Source organism: Gekko japonicus, unplaced genomic scaffold (genome assembly GCF_001447785.1).
Source record: "Gekko japonicus isolate JY-2015 unplaced genomic scaffold, Gekko_japonicus_V1.1 scaffold1868, whole genome shotgun sequence".
Classification (NCBI taxonomy): Eukaryota; Metazoa; Chordata; class Lepidosauria; order Squamata; family Gekkonidae; genus Gekko; species Gekko japonicus.
Window position 1 is genome coordinate 281,000 of NW_015164247.1, and position 24,272 is coordinate 305,271.

Sequence of the window (24,272 nt, forward strand, 5' to 3'; positions counted from 1 at the left end):
GGTCTCTGAGTTGAAACATAGCCTAGACTCAGTTACAGAAATATGGGAGAATGTTGAACCTGATTAGGTTCTTAGGCTGATTCCATTGCCCAAAACTTGGTAAGGCTGCAGGTCCAGATGGCATCCCATCTGAACTGTTCCTCGTAAGTCCCACTTGGTGGGCTTCGCTTCTGGTTGCTTTTTTTTTTTTTAACTGTGTTAGATCAAACAGGTGAAATCCCTGCAGATTGGCAGTCATCACTTGTGGTACCCATCTACAAAACTAAGGGTGCTTGTTGAGATCCTGCAAATTATAGCCCTCTTAGTTTGCTTTCTGTGCGGGGCAAATTGTATGCCATACATTTGGAACTCAGATTGAAGTCTTGGATAGATGATTGCCATATTTCGGGACCTGAATGATTTGGCTTCAGGAAGGGCTATTCTACAATTTATTATGGGATAATCTAGTCACATTTGGACTATATACTGTCTTTTTTTTACTTAAAATCGGCATTTGATACTATAAGTAGAGAAATGTTGGCCCCGGTCACACTAGGGGAAAAGGGACAGCTGAAGTGCGGCTTTTTAGAGCCGCATCAAAAGAGAACCACGGCTGCGGGATTAAACAGATCCCGCCAGCCGCCGCGCAGTTCCTCCCTGGCATGATCAGATGCCAGGGGGAAGCCACGGACCGGAGAGCGAGATGAGCCCGCTGCGCATGCACATGCGCAGTTTGGCAGGACCTCGCACGCTGAGGGAGAGACGGGTGCGTTGGCGATCAGATGCCCACCCGTGCTGCGCGGCAACCGGTAGGTAGTGCTGTTTTGCTACTACCTTTTTGAGACGCATCTTCACCCAGAAGGGACGGATCAGGGACGGATTGGGGACGGGTGTGTGCCACTTCCCAGATGTTGCTGTATGATCACGCCCACTTGATGCGCCCCCTATCCATCCCTCCCGTGGGGCAAATCCTCCCATGTGACTGGGGCCGTTGTTGGCCAAGCTACAAAAGTATGCAATTTCAAAATGTTTATTGTGTTTAATTCAGTTACTGTACACTAGCACAACTCTACAGGTCAGGTGGTTGAGGAAAGGTCTTTTAACAGATAGTATGCCTGTGGTAAAAGGAGTGCGGCAGGGTTGCAATTCGGCTTCAACACTTTTTTGCACGAGTCCCATCTTGTCAAAAGTAAATGTAATGGCTCCATCATTAGGAGGGCATCAAATTAACATTATGCTTTATGCTGATGATGTCTTACTACTATCATTGACTAGGCATGGTTTAAGAAACCAAATCAATCGATTTATTAATTATTATGAAATGGAGCAACTTAGCATAAGTCAAAATAAATGAAAATGACTGCTGTTTGGAGACCCTAGGAAGACCCTCGGAAGTTGCAAGGAATGGAGTTAATTCTTACAAAAATCTGGGCATCCTTTCTGACACTCTAATGACATGGAAAAGTCAGCTAAAACATATCATAACTTTCAGCTTTTGTCCATACCCATGAAGAAATTTTATTTTACCAAAGGTGGACAGCCAGCATTGCTCAAACTATACAATTCCAAGATCTTACCTGCAACCCTATATGGGGCACTGTTATGACAGCATGTCATTGCTAAAGATCTTGAGAGTCTGCAAACTAGCTTCTTCTGAATCATCTTGGGAATTCCTAATTGCGTCTCCAACTCAGTAATTAGATTAGAAATTGGGCTGTGCTCCTTACAATCAATCACATGGAAATATACCATTAAGATGTGGTTTAAAATATTCTTATTTGAACCCCCGAGCCAACTAATACATCTAATGAGGCAAGATTTATTTTTATCATCAAGTGCTAATGCCTTTTCAACAAATTGTGTGAACTGGAAATTCATTAGATGATGACCTATTTAACTACTACTCTGATCACCTGAGCCCGTTCGCGGGGAGGGCGGGGTATAAACTGAATTAATAATAAATAATAAATAAAAGAACAGAAGCAGTTTTATCACGATTGGTCTGGGCTAATTATTGATTCATACAGGAAGTGTTCTCCTTTGTATTATGTCTATATCCCTACAACTTGCTTTATAGTTGCTAATTATTTGATTACTACAAAAATTCCCAAACACAGACATTTAATTCTCTTGGCAAGATGTAATTTGCTCCCAACAGCCGAATATACGGGAAGGCTTAAAAGTATTCCTGGGATTGAAAAGGTTGTTCTTATGCATCTGGAGCATTTGAAATCATTTCACATGTGCTGTTACACAGTCCTTTGGTTACTGAAGTTAGGCATGATCTCTTGTTAACTCTGACGCTCAGTGATCTAGTAATTATATTATTCTGAAACTGCTGTTTTCAAATGATGTGGGTTGGCTGAAAGCTCCTGCTAGATTTCTTACATACATTTTAAAATGATCATAGTATTTATCGTTTTACTGATTTGCTCTGTTTTTGCTTTCTCCATAATCCAACCTATGGTTGAAGGGATTAGGAATGAAATCGAAGTGCCGTGGGTCAGCCAGGGCTCAGCGATAGCAAGGACTCCCCAGGAGAAGAGGATGCCTCAGGAGAAGAGGAGCTCCGTGTAGCCAGTTTTAAGTTAACAGAAGCAGACCAGCAAGAAAATAAACTGCAGGCTTATCAGGATTCACAGTCAACAGCTGGTGCAGAGCCACCAACACCCTCCAGCCCTGTTTCAGCAGGTGAACCACAGTTGGTCGTTCCCACCCCACCAGTAACGCCTAAACCCTTAGAGCGCCGCAGATGGAGACTGAAAACAGAGCTACAGAAAGGATGGAAAAGTGCACGCCTCCTGGCATAACGCCAGCTGCTTGCTGGTAACGAAGATGATAGTCATCAATCCTAGCTTTTCGGAGCCTTCTAAATTAGTGCACACTTCACCATCTTCTAAATGGTTTTAAGTAATTTATTATGATAACTTGTTTTAATGACCCTGTAAGCTCTGCTGTTGTTGTTACCTGCCCTGAGCCCGCTTTCGGGGAGGGTGGGATATAAATCTAACAAATAAATAAATATTTGCAGGATTGCTTCTGAGCAGCTGGATGCAAGCATGACCCTTAGGCATGGGGCAATAAAAACCAGCCAAGAGAGGCTGGCATGGATGCAATGTGTACGATAGATGCTAAGCCACCAACTCTGCTTTGCCTGACTTCTGGATCCCTGACTTTAGACTGAATGACTGTCTTGCCTGACTTCTGGCACCTGATACTCGGACCATGCAATAATATTCAAAGACTATTTTAAAGATTCAAAGACTATTTTAGCATTCTCTTCTACTGATGTGGCCACTGATGCCTGAAGGGGGTGAATGCATCTTAGTCTGGTGTCTCAGCAATGACCGTTCCACTCTCAGTGACTCTGTTAGGAGTTCAGCCTCTTGACAGAGTCTAAACTCCTTATGGTATTGCTTCTGCTAGAGCAGGGTAACTAATATGCTGACAGTGAAACTGTTATTTTGGGGATGGATGATTTACCAGCAGTTCGTAATGCTTGCCAAAAACGTGTCCATTTTTAAAGTCATGTTCACCCACCGCTATTTAAATACATCATTATGAGTTATGTCAACATATTTTTGCACTACTGAATTTTTTCTAGCACAGGAATTATTCATTAATGAACTCCCTGATTACAGCAGATACAACATTACAAGTTATTTCAACAAGTCTTCACAAGTTAAGTTGATTGTTTCACAGCTGAGCAAATGGGGAGGAGGAGGAAGAGGACATTTCAGTGCCAGCAGTCACGTAAATATTCCTTAAAGGAATGTGATAAGTGAAGATTTACAGACATGCAGGTTTTTGAAGCATACTGAGATGCAGGGAACCCATTTAGGCAGTCATTTTTTTTTGCAGGAACAGGTATTTTTAAGAGAATCCAAATCTAAAGAACTTGATAACCTGTCCCACCATCAGAGCATAACATTCCAAGTTCTTCTGTATCATTATCTCTTCCCCCCTTTATTCCTTGGCACTGCTCTAAATTAGAACTTTTCTAAGTGGAATTAGAATCCCTGTATTTGGCTAGGTTCCGAAGAATTACTTTAGGCACACCCGAGGGCCTATTCAAATCCACTGGAATTTGTTTCTTTGAGCAGCTGATTCCCATGGCATATTGCTTAGTTTCCTTAGTTGCACAAGTATTATGCTTTTTGGTACGAGCAGCTGGTCCTTGGGGCATAGAACAAGATGTATGTTTCTCTATAACATGACCTTGTGTTTTTGGTTATATGAGAACATAAGAGATGCCAATGTTGGATCAGGCCAAAGGCCCATCCAGTCCAACACTCTGTATCACACAGTGGCCAGAAATACCAGTGCCATCAGGAGGTCCACCAGTGGGTATCAGGATTCACAGTCAACAGCTGGTGCAGAGCCACCAACACCCTCCAGCCCTGTTTCAGCAGGTGAACCACAGTTGGTCGTTCCCACCCCACCAGTAACGCCTAAACCCTTAGAGCGCCGCAGACGGAGACTGAAAACAGAGCTACAGAAAGGATGGAAAAGTGCACGCCTCCTGGCATAACGCCAGCTGCTTGCTGGTAACGAAGATGATAGTCATCAATCCTAGCTTTTTGGAGCCTTCTAAATTAGTGCACACTTCACCATCTTCTAAAGGGTTTTAAGTAATTTATTATGATAACTTGTTTTAATGACCCTGTAAGCTCTGCTGTTGTTGTTACCTGCCTTGAGCCCGCTTTCGGGGAGGGTGGGATATAAATCTAACAAATAAATAAATATTTGCAGGATTGCTTCTGAGCAGCTGGATGCAAGCATGACCCTTAGGCATGGGGCTATAAAAACCAGCCAAGAGAGGCTGGCATGGATGCAATGTGTACGATAGATGCTAAGCCACCAACTCTGCTTTGCCTGACTTCTGGATCCCTGACTTTAGACTGTATGACTGTCTTGCCTGACTTCTGGCACCTGATACTCGGACCATGCAATATTCAAAGACTATTTTAAAGATTCAAAGACTATTTTAGCATTCTCTTCTACTGATGTGGCCACTGATGCCTGAAGGGGGTGAATGCATCTTAGTCTGGTGTCTCAGCAATGACCGTTCCACTCTCAGTGACTCTGTTAGGAGTTCAGCCTCTTGACAGAGTCTAAACTCCTTATGGTATTGCTTCTGCTAGAGCAGGGTAACTAATATGCTGACAGTGAAACTGTTATTTTGGGGGTGGATGATTTACCAGCAGTTCGTAATGCTTGCCAAAAACGTGTCCATTTTTAAAGTCATGTTCACCCACCGCTATTTAAATACATCATTATGAGTTATGTCAACATATTTTTGCACTACTGAATTTTTTCTAGCACAGGAATTATTCATTTATGAACTCCCTGATTACAGCAGATACAACATTACAAGTTATTTCAACAAGTCTTCACAAGTTAAGTTGATTGTTTCACAGCTGAGCAAATGGGAAGGAGGAGGAAGAGGACATTTCAGTGCCAGCAGTCACGTAAATATTCCTTAAAGGAATGTGATAAGTGAAGATTTACAGACATGCAGGTTTTTGAAGCATACTGAGATGCAGGCAACCCATTTAGGCAGTCATTTTTTTTTTTTGCAGGAACAGGTATTTTTAAGAGAATCCAAATCTAAAGAACTTTATAACCCGTCCCACCATCAGAGCATAACATTCCAAGTTCTTCTGTATCATTATCTCTCCCCCCTTTATTCCTTAGCACTGCTCTAAATTAGAACTTTTCTAAGTGGAATTAGAATCCCTGTATTTGGCTAGGTTCCAAAGAATTACTTTAGGCACACCCGAGGGCCTATTCAAATCCACTGGAATTTGTTTGAGCAGCTGATTCCCATGGGATATTGCTTAGTTTCCTTAGTTGCACAAGTATTATGCTTTTTGGTACGAGCAGCTGGTCCTTGGGGCATAGAACAAGATGTATGTTTCTCTATAACATGACCTTGTGTTTTTGGTTATATATAGAAGAATCTGGCTTAGCGAAACAGCAATATATATTAAGCAAGCTGTGATTCTTAGCACAAGTGCTTCACCAGTCAAAATCTATAAGGCAGTAATAGTTATACCACTGGTCCAAGTAAAAAAATAGCAACTTAAGAAAAACTTTGAAGAAAACCACAACAAACCATTAACTAATCCTGTACTAGCTAGAATTCTGGTTACCAACTTGTTTTTAATGGGGAAATATTTTGAATTGAGCAAGGGATGAAGGGGAGGCAACTATTGGTCCACTCAGTACTTTACAAACCAGGATATAGACCCAGGGATTTTTTAATTTCCTCTTCCACAGAACAAACAGTGCTTTGGACAAAGCTCTCCCCCGCTGCATCTCAGGTACTCATTGCCTCTGCACATGGTCTATAACTCCACAAAGGATTGAGCACCTGAGGCACATGGGGGCAGGGCCCAAACGTTACTTTTTTGGGCCCAGTACGACCTCCAGTCAACATCAAAATCCCTCAAACATTACACAGCATCTCGGAAGCTTTATCCAACGACATACGTGAGAGTAAGAAGGTGCCGGACTCTTGGAAATTTTACACTTCTAAAAATAATGTCCAGCTGTGTTAATATGTTGAATAGTAGTCCAACTCTTTTCTAACTTTTTGGCCATTAAAAAGGAATTATCCTGTCAATGTCTTGATTTTTTTTTTTCATTCTAATGGGCCAACATGGTGGCAAACATTAGGTCAATTAACACTAAAGTTTTATTTCTCTGGCTTTTTTCATTGCAAAAACATGAATTAACCCCCAGTTCCTGCCTTTGAAGTCAATTTCTCTTGCAAGAGGGTCTTAAGAAAAACAAGTAATATGCACAGAAAGGAGAAGAGGTCAGGACTAGGTGCTAGGGCAACTACTAGATGGAATCTCTTGGAGATCTGAATTATGACCCTAACTATTCAAGTTGTCAGTCTCCAAAATTATTTTAATGAAGGAGAACATACGCTTTTGAAGCAGATGTTAAAACAATGTACCAGTGGAATTTGATCACCCATTGCATGCTCAAGACATTTGGAGGTCTGTGGCTTCTGAACGAACTGTTAAATGAATGAACTCTTTAAAATGTTCGCTTTGAATTGACAAAATATGGACTAACCACAAAGTGCAATGAACAAACCAGAATAATCTCTATTAAAATCTGGTCTGTTGACTTATTGGATCAATAGGCCCTTTTTAATTTGACAGTCATTCTAATGTATTCGACACGCTCTAAGATTATTTATAATTTGTCAGTTCAAAGACTACTTTTTAAAGTCCTTGCGTAACTTTCATCTTGTTAAATTTACCTTCCCCATCTGCTGATGGATCCCCTTCTTTCCCATGCATAACAAAAGCCCTAGGCCATGTGGGAGTAGCGCACATTACAATTCCTTTCCAAATCAGCATTGCCCTTCCCAGAAACTGAGCTCAGTGTAGTCCTGATCATGTGGCCTAATACTGCACCCTGCAGGAAGTTGCTCTGGTTGCTGTGCTGGCAGCATAATATATTTGACTGTTAAAGAGCCATTGATAAATTCTGGTAAAAAGATAAAAGAGTTCTGAGAAATGTTCTAGAAAATGATGAGCTAAGTAGCAGCAATATATGGTGCTTTGTTAAGAGAGGAATGGTTAGGATTTGAGAAATGTGTGTGTGTGTGCAATCACCACTTACACACACCAAATGCCTTACTGATCAGTGGTATAAATGTTTCTACATTTATTTATTAAATACACTGGCTGCAAACTAAGCCAGTCACTGAATATGTACACCAAAATGCATTACTGATCAGTGGTATAAATGTTTATAAACTTATTTATTAAACACATTGGCTGCAAACTAAGCCAGTCACTGAATATATAGAAAACAGGATTTCACACATAAAGGATTTGGGTCAAACGAGCTGCACAAGGATATGTTAAACAGGCTTTCAGTCAGGTAACTGTCACACCAAAGGGTGGAGAGTTCAGGTTATGCCAACTTGCATATGCTTGTATAACATCTCTTCAGACTGGACTTTGGATAGGGGATAGTATGGATAGTGTAATGATACTGCAAATGGAAGGGAGGAAGAATGGCCCTATGGAAAGATTTAGGTGATTTAGGAGGTAAAAACACTTGGGTCCAGACTTCACCTAACCCATGCTGGTGGCATTAATAAGTCCATGGTAAAAATGTACAAGAAAAACAGAAGAGTCAAATATCACAGGTTAAGTGCTCAATTTACAGACTGACACACTAGGGCTGTGATCAGACAGGCTGTTAGGTCCAATGTCGTCCCTTCTCCCAGCCGGATTTAATGTGTGTGTCCATTCAGTGACATCTGTCTTCCCTTCCCTTCCCTTCCCTTCCCTTCCATTAGTCAGCCTCCAATCCTCATCCCATGCTTCCTTGACACTGGAGAAAGTCCAGTATTTACAGCTCAAATTGTCCCAGCATGCATGCCATCTGATCACCCATTGCATGTTCAAGACATTTGGAGGTCTGTGGCTTCTGCTCCCTGGCCATTCCCCCCCTCCACTTAGTGATATGCACATAACTGCATATTCACCCATGGCATATTCACCCAGTTCTGCGTATGTGCAAAATAGAGGGGGGGTTTGTTTTGTTTTCTTAAAGAAGGGTGCCGTGTCTGGTCACTCCCTCTCCGGAACAAATAGCTCTGGAGAGATTAGAGGCACGGCCAGACCATGCCAAGCCTGCCATCTGATCGCAGTCTAACTTAGAGCTTTCAAGGATACAGTTATATGTAATTGGTCACTTGTCCCAGAATGCCACCATGTAAAGCAAACCAGATAGATCACAGAACACAGTGAAGCTAGTAGAGAAATCCACAAGCCTTACCATATATACACATAGGTTAAAGCTATAATCAGTGGCATTACAGACAGAGATGTTTCATTTGTTATATGAGGTCAGAAGGGCATATTTTTTCCCTATGGAAAATGTGCTGTTTGGTCCTTCTCCTTGCTGGATTTGTTTTGAGCATAATGCACAGCAACATTTCCAAACAAGAAAGAAATGTAATAATTGTGGCATAAATGTGTCCATTATAAAAACCAAGATGACAACATCATATTATAAAAGGCTGTCGGCTTCAGTAATGTCAGAGTCAGTAGATCTGCTTGTGAGAAGGGGCATGAATCAAGTCTTTTTAGCTTTTTATAACAATTGCCCAAGGGACCATTAGTAAACCACTTGACAGTCATTAGAAAATAATCACCAGTCAGCATGAATGAGAGAGCAAGAAACCCCTAATCAGTCTGGTTGGCTCAGCTTCTGACAGGGACCCAAGGGCAAGGTGAACTATGCAACCTCTGCAAGGCAAGACAATGGGCACAGGCTTGCCTGTCACCTACTTGTGCGGTGCCACCAATGGCCACATAAAGGCCATTTCACATGGATCTGACAGGTAACATTCCTAGACAAAGGCTTGCCTACTGCCTGCTCCCATGCCACTGCTGGCCAGGTGCAAGTGGGAATGGGCTTGAGAGCTAAGCTCCGGCCAGCAGCAGCAATGGATGGAGGCTCACCCATCACCTCCTCTCACACCACTGCTGACCAGGTACAAGCTGAGCAGCCACAGACCTAGCCAATGGCAGCATGGGAAGAGATGATGGATGAGCCTGCAGCAGCTGTAATGGCTGACCTGAACCAATTTGCCCTTCAGGACAGTGCTGCACTGGGATCCTTCCAACTATGTTAAAGGACCTCCCCTTTGCATCTTTTATCTTGGGAGCACGACACAAAGAAAACCACTTAAGTCAACCCTACTCTGTTTAGTGCCATAATTCTATTAGAAGTGCCGGACATTGTTAAGAGGATGTCACAGAATCTGTTAAAACTGTATAACAGCTAGTTATGCTGAGTCATACATGAAGTCTGATACTGTGAGTACAGAACGCGGAACTCCCCTTTCATATGACCTTATAATCTTTCAAGTTTTATAATAAGGGAGAGCAAACTGAACAAATTCAAGTGATGAAAAACAAAATCTAAAGAATTCCCTATGAATTTGTCAAGGCACAGGCACTCACTGATATCATCAATTGGTTGCTTTCACCATTAACACACCCTCAGGAAAACATGGCTGTTTGTCAACAGAGCAAAGGAATGATATTATTCAAAGGAAATAATTCAAGCCTCTACTTAAATGAAAGTAGAGGTCAGATGATCCACTGTGGATCTGCCCCACCCCTTAATGTTAGTAGTTTCCAAACCAACATGCACTTTTTCTTCGTTTCTGTTCTCTCATTATGGCCACTTCTTTCCCTTTTTCAAAGAGATTTGAATTAATCAGTAGTATATCAAGGGTGGGGGGTGCAGTCCATCCCAGTGCAGCTTGAAGACGGCTCTTGAAGGGGGCCCTCGAAGCCAGTGTCATGCTGCATCGAGCCAAGCACCTTTCCTTTTATTTTTAAAATGCAGTTCTGACTGCAGCCACTAGGGGCGCAGGGAAGTCTGAGCATACCAAAAAAGGCTAGGAATCGGCTAGACTTCCCTTTCTCCCAGACGAAGAGATTTGAATTAATCAGTAGTATACCAAGGGTGGGGGGTGCAGTCCATCCCGGTGCAGCTTGAGGACGACTCTTGAAGGGGGCCCTCAAAGCCAGTGTCATGCTGCATCCAGCCAAGCACCTTTCCTTTTATTTTTAAAATGCAGTTCTGACTGCAGCCACTAAAGGCGCAAGGAAGTCTGAGCATAGCAAAAAAGGCTAGGAATCGGCTAGACTTCCCTTTCTCCCAGACTGACTGCTTAACAGATCATACAACCAAGCCAGCGAGCTGATAGCTGCTACAGTAATTACCGACCTGCAGGTCATTTTCCTTCAACAGTCTAGCCTTTCTCTCTTCCTTTCTTTGCACCTATCTCAGCCAAATCTTGCAAAGTAGTAGTTAGCATGTTGCAGCAAGAAAAAAAACCTTTCCCTCTCTTAATTTATGTTTTTCTCAGTCATTTCTGTCTCCCCTTACCTATTTTTTTTCTGTGCCCCCTTCCTTTATTTTCACTTCTTGTTCTCAATACCTTCTCATCCCTATCCTGCTTGGTAACAGAATGTATTGAAGAGTAATATAGTAGCAAACCTTTGTTAATATTATGAACAGAAGGCACTGGGTTTGCTGAGCACTGCACAATGCACTGGTTCTGCTGGGCATCCAACTGCTCCCTCACTTGGACTGTGATTCTGTGCTTGATATCAGCTGACATTGCTACAATGGCACTGGGTTTACTGGACACTGGACACTGCACTGGTGCTGCTTGGCTTCCAACTCCCACCCCCCAGACTATGATCCTGTGCTTGACATCAGCTGGCATTGCCACAATGGCACTGGGTTACCTGGGCACTGTACATTGCACTGGTTCTGCTGGGTTTCCAGCCCCCCCCCCGCTTGGATTGTGATTCTGTGCTTGATATTAGTCCTGTTGAGCATGCATTGCCGAAGTGGCACTGGGCTTCCTGGGCTTTCAACCCGCTGCTTTCTTGGACTGTGATTCTGTGCTTGATGTCAGTCCTGTTGAGCTGGCATTGCCGCAATGGCACTGTGTTCTGCTAGGCATTCTGTGATTGCATTGGTACTGCTGGGTACTCTGTACATTTCACTTGTTCTGCTGAGCTTGCAAAAATGTCCCTCCTTCAGTTTCTATTGCAGAGATTCTCTGGTTTGATTTTAGTCCTCTGGAAACAATGTTCTCAATACCTTCTCATCCCTATCCTGCTTGGTAACAGAATGTATTGAAGAGTAATATAGTAGCAAACCTTTGTTAATATTATGAACAGAAGGCACTGGGTTTGCTGAGCACTGCACAATGCACTGGTTCTGCTGAGCATCCAACTGCTCCCTCACTTGGACTGTGATTCTGTGCTTGATATCAGCTGACATTGCTACAATGGCACTGGGTTTACTGGACACTGCACTGGTGCTGCTTGGCTTCCAACTCCCCCCCCCAGACTATGATCCTGTGCTTGACATCAGCTGGCATTGCCACAATGGCACTGGGTTACCTGGGCACTGTACATTGCACTGGTTCTGCTGGGTTTCCAGCCCCCCCCCCGCTTGGATTGTGATTCTGTGCTTGATATTAGTCCTGTTGAGCATGCATTGCCGAAGTGGCACTGGGCTTCCTGGGCTTTCAACCCGCTGCTTTCTTGGACTGTGATTCTGTGCTTGATGTCAGTCCTGTTGAGCTGGCATTGCCGCAATGGCACTGTGTTCTGCTAGGCATTCTGTGATTGCATTGGTACTGCTGGGTACTCTGTACATTTCACTTGTTCTGCTGGGCTTGCAAAAATGTCCCTCCTTCAGTTTCTATTGCAGAGATTCTCTGGTTTGATTTTAGTCCTCTGGAAACAATGGAGGAAGGGGGCACCTTCTTAGGGAGGTAGTGTGTTTCTTACCATCCAGTCTGGTGACGCTTGCAATCACTATTTTGTGATGCTTTGGCTAATATTAGTTAGTAAAAGTTAGTAAGGAGTCGCCATAAGTCAGTTGTGACTTCATGACAAAAAAAAAAGGAGGGGGGTGTTAAAAATTATCTGTTCTCGGTGCCAAATAGGCTGGGTATGCCACTGGAATTAATTTTCAGTTCTAGTTACTTGTAACCTTTCTTCTATTAATGGAAAAACAATATTTGATCCATAAGTACCAGAAACATTGACTAGGATTCATGATATCAGAATTGATCTATAATTGTGAAATCTTTAAATAAAAATTTGAAAATACTGTTGACATAATGAAGAGAAGTGACTTGTACTGCTTTTAAAGTTCCACATAACAGGAAAACCATTACTCACTCTCTGCTCTGCCAAGCTCCAATGCCAACTGCTGTCTAGCTTTAACCTCTTCATCCAGACGCTCTTGCAAATCCTCCTGACTTTTGAGCAATTCAGTGGCTTCTTGTTCCCGTTTAAAGGACTCTCGCATCAATTCTGTCTGAGTAACTCTGGCATGTTCAAGCTACAAGGTAAGTGAATTAAAATATTATGATTTTATGAAGTTACAAGTTCATTTTTCCAAGCCTCACACAGAAACTGTTAGTGTAGTGGGAATTTCTTTATTAGATGGATGCCTTTTCATTAACTGCCACATGCATCTCAATGAGAACTTTATAATATTTACACAATATAGCTAACAAGATAAGCAAATATCTGCAGACTATAGTACAATGAGTCACGTGATCACATCCGTGTCCAAATGCCGGAACTCCAAGACTTCCTCGTTCACATCAACTCATGACAGGCTCATTATTTCTATTAAACATATGCAACACTTTAAAGACATTCTAATATAATCTTTAGCACATAATTACTTGGATATTTTCTCTTTCCACACTTTTTTTGTGAAAGGTTCTAAGTACCATAAGAGAAAAACGGTGTGGCACACTGCATATCTCAAACGATAACCCCACCCCAAGAAAAATGTGAATGCTTTCTGCCATGCTAAAATAAAACAACACACAATATGCAAGATAAGTGACCTGTATCCCTCCACATGTTTCAAAAACTTCAGGGCACTTACATTTTTTTGAGAGAGGGTGTGTTTCAATTTACACTGATTATTCGCTTGTTCACTCTGCAGGCCCAACTTTGTCTCTTATGTTGACCCCTGGAAGTAAATTATCAAGGGGGCTCCCTCACTAGACTGCATTGAAAGGGGTATTGTTAGAAACCACTACCTTATAGAAACTTAAGTGATCTTAAGTCTTTGGAACTGCATGGTAGATAAAGGCTGATATTTGTGCGTGCATGTGTGTACAAGAAAAGTAAAACTGGTATGAAAGGTCAAAGAATAAAGAGACCTACAGAAACATTTTGTAGGATCTAAAGCTGTTTTATATAATGTAATATTATTTTATTGTAAACATGGTTATCCTGTTTTTCTACAAGCTCACAACCTCAAAAATTAAAACCAGTTCAGCACCACATGTAACAAATCATTACCAGATATTAAACTAAATACAAGCATAAAAACAGCCAGGGAGGGAACCCTCTGCAGTTCCTCCAGGTGGAAGCAGCCATGAAAAAGGCATGTGACTTCACAGAAGATATCTGCACCCAGGGACGGGCACAACTAAGGTGACCTAATTTGTACATGGGCTTTTTTTACATCCTGCCCTGTTCCTTTTGTTCCCTGCCCTGCGATTATTGTTCTGATTTATATATCCACTATTTAACTTGTATGAATTTTACCTGCTTACTTGACCAGAGTTTTATTTTAAATAAGAACAATAAAACGTTACATTTTTAGATATCTCAAAGGCCTTACAATCTTATACATAAATCTTCACTACTGCAATGGCCAGAAATCCTGCCCTTATACTAGTCTGACTGAGTCTCTGCTATGAGGAGGGGAAAAATCACTGGTCATAATTGATATAATCAAAATCAAGGAATAAACTTGAGAAAATAACATTCTTAGAGCTATGCTCTTAAGGTACACTAAAATATATCGGGATATAGCAGAAGTTATTCTGTTTTCTTATCTCAGTGAAACACTGATAGTTAAAAAAAGTTCAGCTCAACTGACTTGGACAGTATACAGCTGCTGACATTTCACGTGGTACTCAAATTACAAAATGACACAGCATATATTTGTTTAGCAGCAGGATCTAAAAAAGAATCCACACCCTTGTTTTTAGAACTAGTCGATGTCTACAATACATTCACATATTGTGTGTCTTAGATACTATCTTCTTCAGAGTATGAAGCTTTATTAAGTAAAACATTTTAATTTGACTAGCTACCATTTAATATAATGATGTGATATAGCTAGCTTTGATGTTACCCCATTGATGAGAGACTGAGCAAACCAACAGCAAATAGTGCACACGATGTAAGGAATCAGGTTTTCATGGACAAGTAAGTATTGTGCAGAAGAATCAGTACTGGCAGAGCGGGGACTAAAATTGTCCTATGCCAAATTACTCCAACCTAAACCAACTCAATCTGGAATACTTTAACACAGGATGGCACTGTAAAGTTCCTACATTGAACACCCTGGCCTGTCTGTATGGGGCTATCCAAAATCTGGAGCTCTAGAAGGATAACAACAGGCTGAATGCAGATGGCTGCACTCAATAAATAGTTATATCTTCTGCTGCCCCTAGGGAAGGAGGTCATCTGAAGAAAACACCAACACTGCACATGTATAAATAGCCAGAGGTTCACCCCCAAAAAACAAGCTGAAGATTTTCCTTCTCTTTTGATACACAGTGGTGTGTATCCAACCATCTGTGGACTCTCTCAGTTCCCCTCCTCCTGCAGCCCACTGAGCTACTCAAGTTTTGTTCCCAGAGCTCAGCAAACCCTTAGAAACAGCACAGATGCAAACTGGAGATCTACAGTGGGAGGGAAACATTGGAATTGGAAGCAACAATCTCCTCTTCTGCAAATGGAAGTGCTGTTCTGTTGAAGAAACTGCGTGTTGGCTACAGGCCACCAACTACGTTAACAGTGCAATCATAAGAATACTGTTCTGAGAGTAAGCCCCACTGAATAGCCTTGAATAGATCTGCTTAGGATTGCTCTCATCAACACTTAGGAGCATTATATATAATATGCTATTGCATACCGTCAGTTCACTTAGGACCATCAACACTTAGGAGCATTATATACAATATGCTATTGCATACCGTCAGTTCACTGAGGTGTATGATCAAGATAACTTTTAAAAATAACATTAGCCATTACTTCATCTATTTAAAATACAATGAATTAGCATTAGCAAGTTAGTATTGCTACAGCAGATAATTAAAAATCAGATGATAAAATCATATCAAATGAAAAGTACCGTTACCAGGGTAGTGAACAAGCAGAAGCATGAATTTTGAGTTTCTAATGGCTCTTACAGTAATAATATTAAGAGTATATGTAATGGTTAGATATTATTTTAATATGCTGCAGTTAAGGACCTCAAAACTGTACTTCAGTTTTAAATAGTAATTACTACCAGAGTAATGTATCTAAAATACATTATATCTATGTTGATTTATAACATTAAATTACTACAAATTCAGTTCTACTGTATAATATTGTCAATTTGTATTGAATGATCAATTATTTTATAAACAAAACTGCAGATTAAAAAGTTATTATATAATTTAGCATTTACCCTTTACTATTTATAGTATCTGTGCAAGATAAGAGATCCAAATTCAAGTTCTATTGTACTTACTGAATAAGGGGGTGCAGGCAAGGAAATCTTAGAAACAACTCTTAATCTATGTCCATTTTTCTTATGGCTAAAACGAAAAATTGTAGTATTTATAACTACAGAATTATTTTCATCCAACTGATCGGTGAAAGGAAAAGGATCTGGTAATGGCACACGAGATTCAACTTCGTAAGTATCTTCTTCTTGGACTCGTCTTGACTGTGCACCACTGAATAAATTTGATGCCCAATATGTTCTGTAGGAATCCATTCCAGAATAATGGGCTGTTACAGTCAGCTACGTTCCAAACAGATAAGGCTATCTGCCTTAGCTAGGATAGAATTAAATATTCTGAGCAACATGGCACACTATTTCACCAATTGTCTGTCTGCTGCAGAGAGCCAGAATGTATCAGTTCACAGTGAGTGTAGAAAATTCCCAAGTGAGCAGAGTTAAGGGAGAAAGAAGCATCACCATTTGCAGCTTCATAGAGCTGTTGTTTACCCTCAGAATCAAATCCCAAAAGGTATTTCAAACAAAACTGAATGGTAACACGAGGCAGGCATTCACTATAACTTCATTACTGTAGCAAGCAGTCAATCCGTCCCCAAAGTAATTTCCGGCAGCTGTGAACTTCTAAAAATCTCTTGGAGAGTAAAGCCCATCATGCATTCATCAAATGGCAAGTTATTTTGCCTTTATTCTCTCCTTTCAGTGGTGAGAAGAAGGGTTCAGAAGTTAGAGAAAACTCCATCGTGCTGAATAAAAGGCCGGCTCTCAATGCCTCTGTTGAGGAAGAGGTCAGGAGAGTAGGAGTGGCTTAATTTCTTTACTACAGGTACACAGCGCAGATGGAATTTGAATGTAACACACCCACAATAAACCTTGCCTGACAAGATTCAAAATCCATGTCAGAGCTCAGAAACACAGTACTCAGCAGAGATTAACACAGCAACTTCAGTACTGGTTTTCCCACCTCTTTGAAACACTATTTTAAAAGAAAACTCAAACTAACGACACTAAGGAATTATACAACACAGTAAAGAATTTCCCTCTGTTTAGCAAACCATTATGAGAGATCATTAAGAGCAAGGTGAGTGTTTCAGACTTTTAGTATTTACCATCTTCCCAGCAATGTTTTGGTTTCTATTAGGAACTGTATGCAAGTCAAAAACAGGCCAACTCAAGACCACTCCTAGATCCTTCTGGTACAGAACATACCTTGAAATAGCTTCCAAAGGGAGTGAGCCTAAACAGGTCTATTGGCTTGTTGCCAGGAAAGTGTTCTTAGGACTGCAGTGTGGGAATTAAAATGAAATTCTGCTGCAGATGACATAGTAAATAAGTCTTGTGGGCAAACCCCAAATTACAGTAGCAAATGACTAGAGATGATCCTGGACAAAGAAACAGCTGAAACAACTTCACCTCCAGCACTCTGACAGCTGAGCACCTTAGTAAAGGTCATTTCCTCAAGTCATGCTATCATGCAATCCTTATGTGCAGAGCGTTTCCTTTCCCAAAGTCCCTCATCAGCAAACCAAACGCCTCAAGCAGATGTATATGCCAACAGATCAGAGTTCAAATCCAGAGACCAAGAGATTAGTGACCTTCAAAAGGTGCCAAGAGCAAAGCTACAGCAGCTAACTAAGAAACAGCAAGGAATTTATGCCATATTTACCCTATTTGCAGTTAACCTGTTAATATTACTAGAGAATCTTTTCCAAATAAAATATAGAGTTTCAGAAGTCAGAACAGCACAAACGAGCAGTTATCTAAAGTGAACACATGGAGAGACAAACCTCCTACAACCCAAGAACATCTGGTTATTTCTCCCCATTAACATTTTAGAAAAAGACGGACATAAATATATTCACACAATTGGAAACTTTATAATTTGAGGACAAAAAGTTATTCCCGAAACAAAAGCCTTCATAACTGTTATATTTCTGCTTAGACAATATCAGTGGGTCTATTAGCTTCTGATGCAAATCTAAGCACAAATGGGAATACTGATGTTCATTCTCTCCCACCTCTCTGCTATGAATTCCCACTTCCTTGCATTAATCCCTGCGCTAATCATAGTTTGCTATTATATATGCACGGCTGCTAACAATATTTACTCTTGAATAGGTTCCTTCTTAACCAAATCTAAAAGCTAGTCTTAATTCTTAAGTTTAAAACCCGGTTATGATGAAAATTCTGGTTAAGCATGTTTATTGCCTGTGCACATATAACAGTTAAGGTTGATGGGGGATGAGATCAGAAGAGGAAATTACACTGGAGGGGATAAGTGGAGGGGATATATGGAGAGGAGTCTACAAAATTTCAGGGCATTCCCAATCTCTTAACCTTGGTCAAGAAAGTGGCAGCATTACATCTACACCAGGCTACAGGACTATGCTTAGAATGTCACTGAAAAGCTGGGAATGATTTTCAAAACATCTGCACAAAACAGTTCCTTGGGTCCTCTATCACACTGACCACTAAAAATATAAGAAATACTACCTGATTGGTAGTTTCATTGATTGCTTCCAGAAGTTTTTCAACTGCTGCCTGAAGTCGAAAGCTGATATTTAAAACTAGCTCTTGATTTTCGGAGTCCATTTCCACTCCAGAAAAGCCATGCTCTGTAAGATACTGGGAGACGACAAGGTTTTCATCAGTTACTTCTGACCATATGTTACTGACATCACCTTCCAGATTACTGCCATGATACGAAGAAAATGAGTTTTCTGCAAAAAGAAAAAGAAAGAAACAGTGATGTCTAGAATATCTTTTCAGTACTAAGAATGGTAAAAAATGTTTGTATACATTTACATATAAATAATGAATTGTGATTGAACAAACTGCACAAAACATACATATGGCTATTCTTACAACTTTAAAACAGGATACCAAAGCAACAACAACAAAAATATTTTGCACTAAAAGTTACACAAATAAGTTAGAGAAAATGTTAGTCACAAAGGCAAGCAAAGACAGGCAATAGAAAAGGAGATACTAACAGAAGAAAAATATTTTTGCAGCCTATGACAGTCTATTCCTATACCAGACAGAGCGCAGAAAACTAAATTTATTTGGCTGCAGTCATAGCTGCTGTCATATTTTGCAGGGATGTTTTCTGGCAAGCTCAGAAAGTATAAACTCAATGCACCAGTATTACTTTGAGCCAGTAATATTCTGATAATCCCTTTAAAAATTATTTTTCTACAAATCGATTTCAGCAGATGAGAAAGGCTTGCTAATTTTAAGAGTTCGGACAAAAATAGATATTCTGGCTCCATTGATACCCAGGGACTCAGGCTATAATCCCATGCAAACTTACTCATGAGTAAGAACGGGGTAGTAGTCAGGAAGTAGTAGTGTGAAAAAGACTGAGAGATGCAGGAAACCAAGATTTATAAAATGGATACTGTGTGGTTACTTCTAACTATGGATTGGCCTATGTGGAAACAATTATTGTCTCCATATAAGTCTCATGCATTTGATATTACCCTCCCAGTAATAATTACATGCATCAACCCGTTAGTTACTGTTAACAGTGATTTAAAAAACACTGCCATGCTGTTGTCTTTAGTCATCACTGCCCTTTATTAGTCCACATCTGCAACTTTTGTTTTAGAAGTAAAAACCACTCTTTTGGGGAGTATTTTTTGGTATTTCTCATATGTGTATGTGTGTGTGCACCTGGAAGTCATGGCGACCTCTGGTGACTGACCCCTACTGGGGCCTGGAAGATATTCAGAGAGGTGGCTGAATAAAGCCCCCCCCTCCTGCCTCTGGTATTTCAAGGAGGTCTCCCATCCAAGTACTTGCCAGAGCGGGACCCTGCTTAGTTTCTGAGATCTGATGAGACCGGGCTTGTCTGGGCTATCCAGGTCAGGACAAAATATAAACCAGTCTTAACAATGCAATCCTGTGCAGAATTACTCTACGTATTATTGCAATGTCAGTTAGCAACAGTTTATCTGAGGTTTTACATGCATTCAGCTTTAAGCAACACATGTTATGGGGAAAAATTAACAGTGGGGTCCTGGTACTTCCCTTTTGTTGAACTGGTCATTACCATGGGAGCTACAGCAAGAGCCACCAATTCAAGAATAGGTTCCTATGTATTTTTTTTTAAGTGCTGGCTTGAAGACTGGTGTACCACCTTTGCTAATATATATAACATCACTGAAATATTTTCCTTAATGTTAACTACTGTTTCATATCTCCTTTTAGGTTTTGGAAGGCTAACATAAATTTAATAAAACTCCATGAAAAAAATTAAATACAACAGTTGTGTGTGAATGAAATGAATAACTGGATGAACTTAATTTACATTTGCATGGCACCTTTCATCTACACAGGATTTCAAAGCGCTTTACATGCCCTGCAGAATCCGACTCAAACGCATTAAGATGCAGCTTCCACAGGGATTGCTGGCAATTATTGTGCAATGTTTTGAATGGATTTGGAAAAAAAGAAACATTTTAAAAGTTCCAAACCCCTGAAAAAAGACTTGCTACAGACATGACGATTCATCCTTTTACAATAATATAAAAATATGATTATTCAACACCCAGGAGGTAAAGGGCCTCTGAGTGTCGGTGTATTGCAGGAGCTTTAATATCCTCAGAGTAGAAAGGACCTTTGAGATGTACATCCAGGATACTGTTTGTCAATGCTATACCAACGCATTGGTTAAGACTGAGTTGAGGGAAACATACCCCCTACTGAGCCACCAACACCACTTACTGACACAACTGATGCTCTGTGAAGTTCACCCATCTTAAGTACTGATCAGGTAAGATACCCTGTTCAGCTTCTGACAAAATAAGAACTTGGAGCACAGTAAGCAGAGCTATAGAAAAGATACATTCAAATAAAAGGATTATTAGTTATGGTGTATTCTTTTGTCTCTCATGAAGTGAACTTTGGCTCAGAAAAGCTTATACCCTGGAAGATTTTGTTGCTCTCTAAGGTGCTACTGGACTCAAATTTTGTTACGTATTCTACATGCAAAGTCCAATGCAGTGCTGATTAGCAAGGCCCAATCCACACTTCACTGCATATGTGCAGCACTGCAAAGCAAGCAGCAGACATTCCCTTTGAGCTAGTAAACTTCAGCCGTGGTGACTGCTGTTGCACCCCGCACTCCCTCCCCCCAAATAGATCACACAGGGTTCAGGGCTTGCTGTTTCTGATTATAGGCTGTTGAAATCACTCCTTGTGGCTCAACTGTGCCCCAAAGGAACACAGCAGGAAACGGCATCTCCTAATCATCTAGCTGTTATGCTTATCATGGAGACATTGAATGGTATCTCCATTATGACCTCCATGATTTTTTAGATCTCCTATGTAAATATTTGAATTTATTAGCATTAAAAATTAATTATACTTCTTGGAAATAAAACCAAAACTCACATTATGCATTTCAGAGTCATTAATTGCACCCTATAATCTCGATCCTTAAAAGAAATTTTCTTTAGGTTGTCGGACTGGATATACTGGGCCTGAGGTGAACTAATTTAAAATATAGACCAATACACTCACAAAACTACATAAGTGCAAGAAAATTCAAACTTCTTAATGATTATGAGATTCTCATACACTGGATCAGCAAAATGTATGCTGACTTCAGCAGCTATATGTTTATTACCAGTCATTAAGTATGCCATTATAAAGTAAAATTCCTTCTATTTATGCCAGTTACTAAAGGCCTGGGTTATGATTTCAAGTATTTTGAGTGCATTTTAAAAATCTAAATTTGGCACTAGCTGTTCACTCACAATCCAACTTTGATTTCATGTGGCACTTGGACAACTCCTGTGATTAGCAGGGAAGTTATTTGTACTTCACACTGGGAAAGTAAGTTGATGGAGGCCTAACTCTTGGGATTAGCAAGTACTAAGCTCATATACTTTGCTCACCTCTGCGACAGACATCATACAATAGCATTAGCTTTACTCTGGTAAACCAGAGAGAAGACTTTTCTGATGTAGCTTACCACGGGCTATAAAACTACATTGAGATCTGGACACTGCCTTCATCTTTGACAAGTATACATAAGGAAAGACTAAACAGACCGATAGATCAAACACCTTGGTGATAGCAGAGGTAGCATTATCACGAAAGGCTGAGGCAGTGTAAGAAAACAGTTGAAAGTATGCGCCTCATAACACCTCCCATTGCGGTTTGAGCTGCAGCTGGCAGTTTATAACCACTGGAGAGATTTTGGAGTCTGTGTGTCCTGGATGCCATTTTAGACATTTCCTCACCAAATGTCAGCCTCTGCTTTCTAATGCTTGGTGCTCAGCTGAAGGCCAAAAATACATTTTGTTCTAATTTGAATATAACTGGTCCAATCTAAGCAATTTCTAGAGATCTATCCATTTTTTACAAACCTCCAAAGAAAAAAATTCCACATACTGACTTGCCTACTTGTGAACTCTAAGAAGTAAATAGTCAAGTCAATGTTCTGCCCCTAAACATTTCTCCTCTGCTCTAATCAAGCTGAGTACATTTTGCATTGTACCTTTGCATCTCAACTCCCTTCTAAGCAACACCCCTCTCATGTTCTAACTATGATAGTAGAACTCCCTTTCTATTCTTACTAGTATCTTACAAAGAGAGCTTTAACCCCTGAAAGCTTGTACCTTAAAAATCTTGTTGGTCTCTAAAGGGGACTGGACTAAAGTGGTCTTCTACTGAAGACCAGAATGGCCACTGTCCTGAAACTGTAAGTCAATCAGTGGAATATTTTCACTGAGAACAGATCTGCAACATTGAAGTTATGTCTGCTTTACTCTAGCTTAAACATATGCCTTTACCCTTAAATCAAAGGCAAAGGCAAAAATAACCATTACTGTTATAGGGTTACCAGGTCCTCCCTGGCCACCATCGGGGGATGGAGGAGTAGAGCTGCCAGATCCAGTTGGGAAACTAGAGATGTGGGGATTGAGCCTGGGGAGGACAAGGACCTCAGTGGGGTACAATGCCATAGAGTTCCCCCTTCAAACCATCCATTTTCTCCAGGGGAACTGATCGTTGTAGGCTTGAGATGATTCCAGGGGATACGCAGGTCCCACTTCAAGGCTGGCATCTGTATTCTGTTACCAGATCTTAGCTCTTAACATTCAACATATTAAAGCTGTGAAGCCCTCAGAGAGCTTCCTATATCTACTGCAGATTTCTCTTCCTGTGAAGTGGCCTTCCCATGTGATTTCTAGACAGTCCTGGTACAAACAAGACTCCGAACAGAAGTCCAGTGGTGCCTTAGCCTAACAACATTTATTCCAGCATGAGGCAGAGCTCACTTCCTCAGATACAATGGGAAGAAAAATTGTTTTCTTTCTTCCCATTTTACCTGAGAAACTGAGCTATGACTCGCAAAAGCTTATACTGGAATAAATGTTATCTTTAAGGTACAACCGGACCTCTGTTTTGTCTCGCTGATACAGCCATCTCTGATAGGATACCCCACATCCACCGACATTTATTTTTCAACCTGGTGATCATGCTAAGAGTCAAACATGGTTAAAAGCATTCCTTGAAAACGATTGTTTGAAATTTCATTTACAATACAAATCTTCATTGAGTCTGCTTCCCTTTCTGGAAATAATAATCTGCAGCAGATAAATTTCAAAAGAACTGTTCTTGTTTTCCCCGCCTCACTTTAGAATAAGTTACATATTTAATTTGTTTAAACATAGGAAACACAACACCAAACATAATAAAAGTTCTATTATTTGCCACTTGATTATCCAGGTCATTCAAGCTTCTCCCAATCAGCTATCATACCCCTGCATCTTTGGGTGGATGACCCCTCTCCTACTTCTCCAGCTAGCAAGTCCATTGGCGATGCTAGCCAATATCGATCTCAAGTGCCTCCTTGTCTCTCATCCTGCTCTGAACCAGCTCTTGGTTGGCTGGCCTGCTTTGTGCATAGGGTGGATCCATAGCTTGGGGGAAAGGGTCAGGGTCATGCCAACTGTAGAAGCTGTTGTTATGGTATTCTCAAGGGAGTGGCATTGGGTTGCTGCAGATTCCTCTTGGGAGGGGGAGCAATAAAGGAATATCTGGCACATTTGATTAACTGTTCCACATGAATGCTGAATAACGAAGTTTTTCCTGTAAACAAGTACTCCCCCCTCCTCATATTTCACCATGAACTGTAGCGAAAAATT

The 24,272-nt window shown here is 40.7% G+C and overlaps 1 protein-coding gene across 5 annotated transcripts in view; it reads right to left on the reverse strand.

Annotated features, from left to right (window-relative positions):
- The window catches only part of AKAP9 (A-kinase anchoring protein 9), a 143,049-nt gene that overhangs the window by 48,995 nt on the left and 69,782 nt on the right, over positions 1-24,272 (reverse strand). For all 5 annotated transcript variants that reach the window (XM_015408640.1, XM_015408637.1, XM_015408636.1 and 2 more), the window contains exons 22-23: positions 18,607-18,833; positions 12,744-12,906 (exon numbers count right to left, since the gene is read on the reverse strand). In XM_015408640.1, coding sequence (XP_015264126.1) covers positions 12,744-12,906; positions 18,607-18,833 — 390 coding nt within the window. The remainder of the gene's footprint in view (positions 1-12,743; positions 12,907-18,606; positions 18,834-24,272) is intronic.